Source organism: Oryza brachyantha, chromosome 5 (assembly GCF_000231095.2).
Source record: "Oryza brachyantha chromosome 5, ObraRS2, whole genome shotgun sequence".
NCBI classification, from domain to species: Eukaryota; Viridiplantae; Streptophyta; class Magnoliopsida; order Poales; family Poaceae; genus Oryza; species Oryza brachyantha.
In genome coordinates this window covers 13,517,751-13,530,348 of record NC_023167.2, presented here as the reverse complement: position 1 = coordinate 13,530,348, position 12,598 = coordinate 13,517,751, and the positions used below count along the sequence as shown (strand labels likewise).

The window sequence follows — 12,598 nt, the reverse complement described above, 5'->3', positions numbered from 1 at the left end:
CCAGGCTGCATATGTCTTTGCCTTCTGTGATATTGTCTGAAGTGAACTGAACTTTGAATCCACAGGTCGGTTCTTTTTTCCCCTTTTTAGGGCAAATTCTTTTGTCATTTGATTGTTCACATAATCTGGCTATAACCATTCAACTTTTTATGCACAGTTTCAAATCTGTCCCTAGTCAACAAAAACAACAAAAAAATCATGGGCTCCTTAGAATTTCAGATCCTACCACACATAAAAATACTTGCCTGTAATGCAATCAAACGTGTATACAATTTTTTTTCTTTACAAAAATCACCATGATCTGATTGTCTTTTTTCAGATGGAACACGATTTGGTTTTTGCACCCCTATTTTTTCACCTCTACTTATACTTATAAGCCCTTAAATTTAATTTTTAACATTAAATTTGGAGTTAATTTTAGAGTTTTTTCACCGAAGTTTATTTTTTAAGCCTTAGGACATGTTTAGGAGAACTTCTGGCAACTGTAGCGAAGTTAGAAGCCCTTCTAAACATCACTTAGCTTCTGAGAATATGGAGTTGCAAAATCTAGAAAATGAACTAGATGAGAAGCTAGATCTTTAAATTTTGAGAAGTTGGCTTTTCACTCGCTGCTTCTTAAATTCTTAAGCTCCCAAACATGCTCTTAGCTTTTATATCTATAAGAATACGTATTTCAAATTTATTTATAAATTATTTTTTGTTTATAATTATACTGTAAAAATCACCCCACAGGTTCCTAGGTTGGTTGGTTCCTTCTCAGGCAATCAGTTATCTCAAGCAAGCCCACACAAGATCAGATCTGAAGTGAGAAAACCATGTACAGTACTTAGGGTGGTCTCAGTCTCTCATCAGAGAAGAGAACAGCAATGGCATCCAAAGTAAAGCTTTCCAAACAGCACGTGAAGTTCATCGCTGAATAGAATATATCACACGGTATCAGAGCCTTGAATCCAGTTGAATGGCACGTCAAAAGCTGCATCAGGCTCCAAGAAGTCACGCCAATCTCGAACAAATGCATGCTGTTTTTTTTCCTATGCCTCACGTGCTTCCAACAAACAAGATCATTTATAGATCCATAGATAATTGGTCAGTTGTTAGCCACCACCAGACAAGACTAGCGAGGTAAAGCATGAATTTGATGTGGGTTTCATATGGATTCATGGAAATCAAGATGAAGGAATCAAGAATAATCTCCACATTAGCATGACGTATGGTGCTTACGAAAAAAAAATATTGCCCCCTGCTCAAGGTGTTCCTGAGCCTTGATTCTGTCGGTCGGCCCTAACTTACAGTGTGATCCATATTGCACGACCAAGTAACTCTAACTAATTATGCAGTTCTTTTTGTATCGGGCGTGTGATTAGTGTGCACTCTATAGCGAACCTTCGCCTTCTAAGGACACGTATGTCCAACAGTGAGACATGATCGTCGTTATATATTCACGTCAGATTAACTATATATCACATCATTAATTTAAAAAAAATGGATCGCTCTCTCTTCATTCGTCGACTGTTTGGGAGCACGTACCCAAGCTACATGCAACACTTTTAGAAAAAAAACTTAGCGCATTGGTTACATATAACAAATACAAAATATAAAAATGATGTATAGAATATGATACAAATAACAAAATAGACAATTTATTATACAACTTGCATGTTTAGTTATCTACATATGACAAATAGACAATCATTGTCTACACTGTTGTACATGTCCTGAATCGCCGAATGGTAGCTTTGTAATGCTACTGATATGCTACAGTGCCATACTTAAGTTGGGTAGATCTAAATTTTATGGCGAACATTTATTTACAATTCTAATGTGTTGAACGTTTATTTGCTTCCTTACCTTGTTATAAACTTATTTATTCGTACTCAAAATTCGTCCAAGTATTTATCAACCTTTTTATTTCGCAAAAGACAAAATAAGCAATCTAATGTAAAAGTCTGTGTTCTTTTTCTTTGAACGGATGAAAAGCGAAAGTAAAAGATTATTTGATTTGTTATAGTTATGGTATAAACAATAAAATTAACTAATATAATGTTAAAAATCTACTTTAGAGCGATGAGATGATGAACTTATATAGGATTTTTTTTTAAATAACATATTGTTTAGTAGTTCAGAGAGGTATGCACGTAAAAGTCGAAAAATAATCTATAAAAAATCAATGCAAACGAACACAAACTTTAAAACAGGGCTGTTAATGGGAAGTAACAAGTTTTAGATCTCATCGAATCCCTATTAAAAACACACCCATACGTACCGAATATGTTTGGACTCCGAGATTTTAAATTTGGTGGATGAAATCATATCGTCATGACTCATAAACTTTACCCTCCATGTGTTTCAATATATTTTGGTGCCATAAAACCATGAGCAGATTATTCTCGCAAGGTGAGGAGGCCATCCAAATGAGCACTAAACTTATTAAAGGAGTGTCATTTTCATTGATCTCACGGTGGAAAGAACTGAAAGCTAACGACTGCAAGAGAAGTTCCGGAACCAAAGCAGATTTCTATTGCCATAAGTCGCTGCTATAACCAAATTAACAAGTACCAGCAGCACACTGACGAGATCGAAACTAGCCATAACCACTACTACCTCCGTCTCTAAATGTTTGACACCGTTGACTTTTTTATGCATGTTTGACTATTCGTCTTATTCAAAAATATTTCAAAATTATTAATTATTTTTATATTATTTTATTTATTGTTAAGTATATTTTTATGCATATATGTAGCTTTACATATTTTACAATTTCTTTAATAAGACGAATGGTCAAACGTGTATAAAAAAGTCAACGGCGTTAAACATTTAGGAACGGAGGGAGTACATTACTGAAATGCTAGGGATACGTATACCGTTCCGTCTGTTCATGTGCGGTATATATAAAGCGATCCAATCGAAATATATGTTGTAGCCACACGTATATTTTCATCCACGCATACAAACTATGCACGTCTTAAGGACCATATATGCTAACCAATGCAACTTCTATACTATACATATCACTACTACTAAGCTAGCTATACGAGGTATTCATGCTATCTGTGATGCATCTCAGGGTGAGTTAATTAGGCAACCATGCTGTTGGGGGCCTTGGGGCCATACAACCATGTTTTAGTTTTTGGTTTATTTTTTTTATAAGTTAAATCGAAAATGCTAGAATACGGTGCGCTGCACAGGCTGTTATGGGTAAGACAATTTTTAACCGCTTAATTCGTTACATGGTTTGGATTTTTTTTTCATTTATTTTTTTTAAATTTTATTTATTTTTATTAAAATCAAGATATTTTAAGGTATTATTTATGTTTTAGAGTGTCATCCTTGTATCGACTTTAGGCTTTAGAGTATCATATTTATACTGACGAGTATTAGCGGTATTAGCCATTATTGATATTATATTAGTTGATACCACACCCTAGTATCAGTCCATACTAACTGAGTATCACCTGTTATTGATACAATATCTTCTTTTTAAAGAGAAGTATCGATGTTGTATCAATGCTATATGCGTATGATATTGGTACGCACGATTGAACTACACGCAGTGGTGCTTTCGCGCCAGTAGTGGCGCGGAGATCAGTACACAGCAGCAAGTTGAGGCGACGGTGTACAAAATCGTACACGGCTCGTAGGCATTATATGTACTATAGGCATTATATATATAGTACGTAGACCGTTTTTCATCATATTTGGTACTCATAAGAATTATCCTGCTTTGGAATGGGATAATGCACGCTAACAATCTTTAGCAATTAACAAGAGGTACACCGAAGCAGCTGCTCTATACACTTTGTAGTTTGTACCACTACACGTCTCTTTCACAAAGCAAAACATTAGACACATCAAGATTCCACTAAGCATAGTAGTAGTAGTAGTGGTAGTCACACCAAAACCACCTATACCCGTAACCCATCCTGCTGGTGCGGCCATCCGCTAACCCAGCCACAGTGGTCTTACCAAAGAAAGCTCGCGGGTCACGTCACGCTCGCACGTTACACGCACGCACCCACCCACCCACCTGTAAACAAACACAAACACAAACACATAAAGAAAGCAAGGTAACGGTGATCCTGCCTACCGTGCCCGCCCGCCCGCACTGCTCCACCGACCACTTGTGAGTGTGATCGACAACGCAAGAAATCTGATACCGCGCTGCTCCATTCGGTAGTTTGTATGATTTAAATTTTATATTATAACATAAATATTGTTATACTAATTCCTGTGCTCTCAATTGTTTTAATGATTTTAGAGTCCATTAAATGGTTAGAAAATTATTCTAAATTTTATATCATAATATAAACATATATGAACTAATTCTGATGATTTTAATTATTTTAATAATTTCAGAGTCAATCGGATGCTTAGATAAGAAATCTAATCAATTTAAAACCTTAAGTGACTCAAAAATTCCGTTAATATCTTATTACTTTGCGTTAATCAACATCGAATGATTGCGCGATCTGAAATTTTGGTGACCATTTTCACCCGTGCCACCGACCGACGGGCCCGGCCGCCCGGGCCGCGCCGCGCGTGAACACCAACACCCCCATCAAAACTCCAAAATCACCGGGAAAAACCACCGCGCGCCACCGTGATCCCTCGCGCCGCTGGAGCAGCAGCCTCCAGTCCAGTCGAGCGTCTGGCGACCGCGACGAGACGCGACCCGAGCAACCCCAAAGCGCAGCAGCTGACAAAGAGACGCGGGGGGAAAGAAAAGAGAGTAGACACAGACACACCCACGCGCGCCACGCGAACGCGAGGGAGGGAGGGAGGGAGCGCGCGCGCGCTTCCGTTCCGCGGCGATTCGGTCGTCCGCCGGTTTTTGCTTGCTTCTCTACTTTGCTTCCCGACGAAGTACGTCGGCAACCGCGGTGCGTCGGCGTCGCTCTGAAACGAGGAGGAGTGGAGTGGAGGCGACCTGCCGCGGCGCGCGTGCCCCAGGCTCACCGCCTTGCAGTTGCAGATCTCGCATGCGCGGGCGGGGTGGCCGACGGCTGAGGAGGAGGAGGAGGAGAGGGGAGAGGGCGGCGTAGGTGGGCGGGCGGGCGGCGGGCATGGGCGTGGCGCGGCTGGGGAGATGGGTGGAGGGGATGTCGGCGGACAACGTCAAGGGGCTGCTGCTGGCGCTCTCCTCCAGCCTCTTCATCGGCGCCAGCTTCATCGTCAAGAAGAAGGGCCTCAAGAAGGCCGGCGCCTCCGGCGTCCGCGCAGGTGAGCCACCTCCGCTTCTCTGCACTTCCCTCTCCTCTGCTCAACGCCTCAACCCCGTCTCATCTCGCGGCCCAGCGAGCCGCAGGGAGAGGAGACACTCTCCTCTGCTGCTGCCGCCGCGCGCCGTGCTTGCTCTGCAGCTTAGATCTGTGCCGCCGCGCGGGATTTGGATCTTGGTTGTTGTGGTGTCGGTGGACATGGGGTAGCTGGTGCAATTAGGAGTTTGGTGCTGCACGCGCATTGGAGATCGGGATGGCCGAAATGGTCCTGCTTTGCAGGAGTGGCTCAGTTGATGTGATGATTATGTTTCAGCAAGATGACTAAACATCGCATACTAGCATAGCTAATGATACCACAATGGTGATGGCTTGCTGTGTGCGAATGCATTGCGATTTCGTCATCCACGCCTCATGTCAAAATTAGCAGTTTGAACACGCTTACACAAATAGGGAAGGCTGTAAATATGAAAATATTGATTGTAGAAGGAGAAGAGTCTATGCTTACAGAAATTGCTGCGACTGGGAAATACTATGCAATTACTTTTGCTCTATTTATTGGCTCATTGTGCTTTAAAACTTCCATGGATGACCAGTCTGCGTTGTACAATTTGATTTCCGTTATTTGTCGGTTCATCATGAAAGTGCCATATAGAGATTTTTGCTTCGCTCTGGTTAGATGGATCTCAACTTTTTTCAGTATTTATGCTTAAGTTGTTGACTTGCTACAGGTGTTGGTGGTTACTCTTACTTGCTTGAGCCACTGTGGTGGGCAGGGATGACAGCAAGTAGGTGTTTTTCTTCTTGTAACAAATTTCCTAGTTGACAAAAAGTTCTTCCTGTCTTTGGTGCTAAATGACTTGCTGTGCTGTCCGTCAGTGATTGTTGGGGAAATCGCTAACTTCGCGGCTTATGCTTTTGCTCCTGCTATCTTGGTCACTCCACTTGGTGCACTTAGCATAATTATCAGGTCAGATTAGGATTTGTATGATCTTGAACTGGCAGCCGAAACGTTCTTCTGTGTATAATCCAGTAATTCTGATAATATTGGCATCCTTTCTTACAGTGCCGTTCTTGCACACATTATTTTGAGGGAGAAGCTACACATATTTGGTATACTTGGGTGTATTCTTTGTGTTGTTGGTTCGACAACTATTGTGCTTCATGCCCCTCCAGAGCGTCAAATTGAGTCCGTGGCAGAAGTATGGGATCTTGCTACTGAACCAGGTACCTACCCTCATACACAACTTTATAATGTAAAAATTTTAGAAAATAGCGACTTCACTTAGACATTTATTTTTCAAGGACTAATTTTTAACTTTTATTTTTTTTTCAGCATTCCTACTGTATGCAGCCATTGTGCTTGCAGCAGCTTTTGTGCTCATATTCCATTTTGTCCCACAGTATGGTCAGACCCATATCATGGTGTATATTGGTGTTTGTTCTCTTGTGGGATCCTTATCGGTATGCATGTGCACCCATTAATAATTCTTGATGCGTATTTGCAGCAACCTTCTTAGTCGATTTATGGTTTAAATGGATTCATTCTGTAAACTGCTTTATCTGGCAGGTCATGAGTGTCAAAGCTCTTGGGATAGCCTTGAAGCTGACATTTTCAGGGATGAACCAGCTTGTTTATCCACAGACATGGGTGTTCTTACTTGTTGTAGTTACATGCATAGTAACACAAATGAACTATCTGAACAAGGTATGATCAACATTTATGCTATAGGATAGTTTGGGCATGCCAAGAGGGAAAAGAAGTATGGAAGATGGACTGAATAAAACTGTTTAGCATATGAAAGTCTTATACATATGGCTTGTACTCTATGGCTTTGAATTTGACAGTCCACTTTTGCAGTCCCTTGACACGTTCAACACCGCAGTAGTTTCGCCCATATATTATACGATGTTTACATCCTTGACCATTTTGGCCAGTGTAATCATGTTCAAGGTAACAACGTATTTTAATCTTAATTTATTTGTTGACATAAATTTATACCAAACATTGCTTATCTGCCATCTTAATAAGTGATGGTGACACTATAAACTAATGAACTGATCTTGTTTAATATAGATAGCAATATACCAGAAGTACTCTTCTTTTTTAATGAATCCGCTGCTTGAATCAAAATCAATCTTTTTATACATTGTGTATTTGAATTGTGCAGCTCTACACATCAAATCGACTCTTGAGTCATGACTTATCCTTTGATATTTTTTAAAAACATGTTGGGACTTAGCATTCAGTTTTTGACCTTGGCCACTGAACTTTGCATCCATCTTCCTAAATGACCACCCATCATGTTTGCTTGCTGCATCTGCCATAATGCGGTTATAGATGATTGATATCCAGTTATTCACATTCCTCTTAAATATCCTGTTTGATATCCAAATTCCACTTAAATATCCTGACTGATATCCACTTACCGCTTACAAAGGTCTGTGAGTATATATTGAAACATAATCTACAAAGGTCTTCCATACAATAATGAATTTCTGAATCATGTTAATGCTACACATTATATTGGCCAAGCTGATTTATAAAAATGATGCATCAGTCCCTTTTTGCTTTCCTCAATCCCCACTGGCAGTGCTTCAGAACTGTGTTGATGCAATCCTGTCCGCATGCAGGATTGGGATCGTCAAGATCCAACGCAAATTGTCACAGAGATGTGTGGTTTTGTTACTATCCTTTCTGGGACATTTCTTCTTCACAAGACGAAGGATATGGTGGATGGTATGACCTCATTTCATCTCCTCTTGACTTGAAATGGAACCCATTGGTAAATTCTTATTCATTGTCATCACAGGTCTCCCAACGAACTTACCTATCCGACTGCCTAAACATGCGGAGGAAGATGGTTTTGCTGGTGAAGGAATTCCCCTCAGATCTGCTGCTGATGGCATTCCACTCAGGTCACCAAGATCTACAGAATCGTTTCGCTCAACATTATGACCTGCTAATGCTTGCAACCGTGCTTCAAGGGTTTATACCAGCCACCAACTTCAACGCTCCTAAACGTGGAAAGGGAAGAATCTCCATTCTTGCATTGGATACACCCCCATAGGTTGACTGTAGGATTTAAGGTAACAGCCTAGCTCCCCTTGTAATTTTGGAGACACCAGTACAGAATTTTTGGTGTTACAACACCAGCTATACATCTTTGGGTAAGATTAACCAGAATGGCCAAAGAATCCAAGTTCTGAACTGTAAATCGCAGTGAGCCGTAGAAGCCACTATCTGGAACTGCTGTATTCTTTCAAATACAATAGGCAAATAGCTCACTCATAATACACAAGAGGTTGAAAGAGCACTTGCTGTTGGTAACCATCCGGTTCCTGATTTATTCATGAGAAACCAGATTTGCTGCCAAGAGCAGAACATCACAGCACAAAATCCCACAGCTTTGTGAATTTCCTGCCGGAGTTTTCTTTCTGATTTGCTAGTGGTTACCGTCACCTGGCGATATCACTTTTACTGTGGGTTTTTTTAATAGAAAATATAGGGTTACTGTACGAGATTATCGGCATAACGTTACGTATCCTGCGACATGACAAGTCCTGTTTGTAGGTTGTAGCCCGCGGCTAAACGGAACTCCTAATTCGCAAACGTGTGCGCGTGTGGCGGACGCGTGAACACGTCGCAACGTGGCACCATCCATGCGAATTAGGGTTTTGGGGTGGGGTTGGGGAGATGAGGGCAGCACCGCAGCACTAGGGAGAGGCACTGAGGCTGGGTGATTCTTGGGCTTAGAGGAATGGCTGAGGAGTAAGCATGTTCAAGTTAGGCTGACGGTGTAGCGGGTTGGATCCAGGCCTAGATATTGAAGGCTGGAAACATGAACAAGCCTCTAAATTTATTAAAAGCCTGACAAAGTCCCAAAATTAGAAAAATCTTAGCTCAGCCAAAGAACGCGTGGTCTTTGTTTTCATGTGAATTGTTAGGCTCGGCTTTAGGTTTTTTGGCCAAACTTTTTCCTATGGATTGTTGGGCTCGAAGCCCCGCCTAAGTCCTAACTCAGGGTTTGAACATGCCTATCAGAAAGGTGGCAGAGTGATGGTGGGAGGCGGATAAGGGCGATCGATGAGACGATGATAGCAATGTCGGTGTCGTAGGATTGGGAGAGGTTAGTGGATAGTGTTGGTGGCGGGGGCAAAGCAAAGCAAATGGGAGGGGGAGGTGGCCGGCTAGGTGGCGACACGGGGTGACGGTCATAGTGGAGAAAGTGGGGACTGACCTAGATCTAAAGCCCGTTGTTGCCTTAGATCCTACTTGCTTGCACTCGATCTCGTCTCGATTTGATTTGGAATGGAGGGCCGAGGACGGATGATGGAAGGAGCTTGTAGGAGAGAGTTTGTCGTGGTCACAGTTGTTAGAGCTGGAGGGAGGTCACCGCCATCGTTGGAACTAGGGGGGAGGCGCCGTTCATTCATGTTTTTACTCAATTTTGAGGATAGGATGGATGCGTCAACGATAGAATAAACGGTATAAGTAAAAAATGCATGGGCTAGGTCGACTGTGGAAATGGAGCACGCGGTAGGCCTTGATCCTACTTACCTACCTATAAAGATAGCTTTGAAAGAAGTCATCACATTTGCTTTAAAGCCTAGAAATTACCATGTTAATCAGAGAAAAGACGAAAAATACTAACCACTAGATGATAGTAAGCATATATTTCAATGGTTGAGATTTAACAATTATAAATAAATAATTGGAAACTTATCGGCATTATAAACGAAAACAGACATGTGTTAATACAAAACAACGCCAGATTTGGTTTTACGTATGGCAATAGCAAAGTGATTTAATTTACCAATAGGAAGCAGAGCTAGAATATGTCTATGTGAATCTTAAATACTCTATATATGATTCTGTGATAATATCTTTGCAAAATCACATGATTTGGCGGTGGGAAACCAAACTATAATAGATATCTGGGAGACACTATTAAATAGTACATATATAATTTTGGAATCATTGTTTACTACTACCTCCGTTTGACCGTTTCATATCGTAATATTTTCTAGGCTTGTCTAGATTCATCCATTGATGAATGTATATAATTTGTATATATGTCTAGATTCATTAACAACTATATGAATTTAGTCTAGGCTAGAAAGTAACAGAGGTAATATGATTCTTCACGTCTTCTCTACTAAATTCATAAATTCTTATTATCAAATTTATTGAAGAAAAAGGAAAATATTTTTTTCGTCGTATCACAGCGGGTCCAAATTACAACAGCGTAGATTGACTAATATAGTTAGATACAAAATACAACTATATATAGAAAAAAATTAAGAGTTTTATACCAAATCTAATTCACTTTTAAAGTACGTTGTATGTATGGAAACAGAAAAGAAAGGCAGGGTTATGTATAAAATCCGTTTCTGTTTTATCATTTAATAGTTCTATATGAATTTCAACTATCTTTTAAACTTTGAGTCAAAACTATAATTGTGTTTAAATTATATTTTTATCTAGCTCTATAAAAATTGCACAGGAACCCCTAAAAAAGAAAGGGATCTTAACCGTTCAATCACAATGGGTTTAGATTATAACAGTATATATTGATCGATATATTTATATTCAAAATATAATTATATTTATAGAAATATAATCTAAGAGTTGTATATGAAATCCAATCCAAACCTATAGAAATAGAAGATAAGAATTTATAAAATTCAAAGATAATTCTACATAATGGCAATAGAAATAAAATTTTAGAATTATATATTAAATCTAACTCTACGTGAATTATTTAGATCCACACAAAACTATGGAGGACAATCCCTCAGTTTTTATGATCCTAATGACAACAAAGAGAAGGGCGGCAGGTGAGCAAGCGAGTGAGTGAAGGAGTAGGGCGGGACAAACAAGCATGCATGCTAGGTGAAGAAATTAAAGCTGGTGACATGGACATGACTCAACCTTGCTAGGAAAAAGAGCTCAGAGCGACCGAACAACACATACAAACTTTGGGTGTGTTTAATTTGTAAAAAAAAAAATTTGGTGGTTACATTGAACGTTTAAAAGGAGTTTTCGGACACGAATAAAAAAAAACGAATTTCATAGCTCATCTGGAAACTGCGAGACGAATCTTTTGAGCCTAATTAATCCGTCATGGGTACATATGGGTTGCTGTAGCACTTATAGCTAATCATGCACTAATTAGGCTCAAAAGATTCATCTCACGATTTTTTTCATAACTATGTAATTAGTTTTTTTATTTTATCTCTGTTTAATGTTTCATTTAGATGGCCAAAGATTCGATGCGATGTTTTTAGGAAAAAGGTTTTGGGAACTAAATGGTGCCTTAGCAATTTACAAAGTTTCTAAACAAAATGTGAAATTCATACGTAAGCGTATCTAGGTAACGTGGAAGAGGAGCAGCCAGAGGGTGAGTCAAGGGGTGACAAAGGTGTAGGGCGGTGAAGGTAACTATCAAGACTTTTAGTAACTATACAAAGATAATCCCAATAAGTCAATAATGACACGGCTCAATATTTAAAATCCTGATGACAACAAAGAAAAGGGTGACCAAAGGGCAGGATTGGAAGTGAAAAAGCAGCAAAGGAGTAGGGTGATGTTGATTGGTGCGACTTTAAAAATTATAAAATTAGAAACCAAATGATAGGTAATGTTCAGCTTTTTTTAAAAATATTAGTTAAATATTAAAAACAGTTATGGAAAAAAAATTAAATAATTTTATATTATAACATAAATTTATATTTATGCTAGCCGCGTAATTAAGTGGGCCGCTGTGCTTATTGCGTTTGTAGGCAGCTTGGCCAGCTGCAAACAACCCACGGCCCAAATATTTTGGGCGCGACGTGCGGTACCTTGCCAGCTGCTTTCCTGCTCGATCGCTCGGCCGGACACGGTCGGGCATCAATACCACAGTATTGTGGCCTGTGGGCTGCTCTGCCTTGTTTGCCCACACTGGTTCCGAGAAAAGGAGGCTAAAGTAAAAGTGGTTTAGAATATTTGTAGCAGATACTTAAACTTATCATTCGTCCTGAAAATAAAATATCTGAGAAAAAATGTTTTAATAGATATTTTATATTATCTTATTTAAAAAAGAGCATCATGTATATAACAAAAATAAACTCGATATTTAGAGTTTCTCTCATTCCATATCTTAATTTTCAATGTCAAGAGAAGAGATTAAGAACAACACGAAAGAACATGATTATAAAATATTAATAAAGTATTTAGAGGATTTAATATTAATGTTCTGTTAAATTGATGACTGATATTAAGAGAGAAAATATTTTAGAAGTTAACCAAATAACAACATGAATAATTAAATTTTAGATGAGTTACTGTGAACACTCACTGAGTGGCAAATCGAGATTTGCATGTGCTGCTTTTGAGAACT

General features: G+C 39.5%; 1 protein-coding gene across 1 annotated transcript; it reads left to right on the top strand.

Moving 5' to 3' along the window:
- The first annotated feature begins 4,648 nt into the window (after positions 1-4,648).
- LOC102699313 (probable magnesium transporter NIPA4) lies at positions 4,649-8,613 on the top strand. The gene is made up of 9 exons (XM_015837247.2): positions 4,649-5,217; positions 5,945-6,001; positions 6,093-6,183; positions 6,280-6,440; positions 6,550-6,677; positions 6,784-6,921; positions 7,075-7,167; positions 7,848-7,953; positions 8,027-8,613. Exons 1-9 carry the CDS (start codon positions 5,061-5,063, stop codon positions 8,170-8,172), a joined length of 1,077 nt encoding a protein of 358 aa, XP_015692733.2. The 5' UTR covers positions 4,649-5,060; the 3' UTR covers positions 8,173-8,613.
- The last annotated feature ends 3,985 nt before the right edge of the window (positions 8,614-12,598 follow it).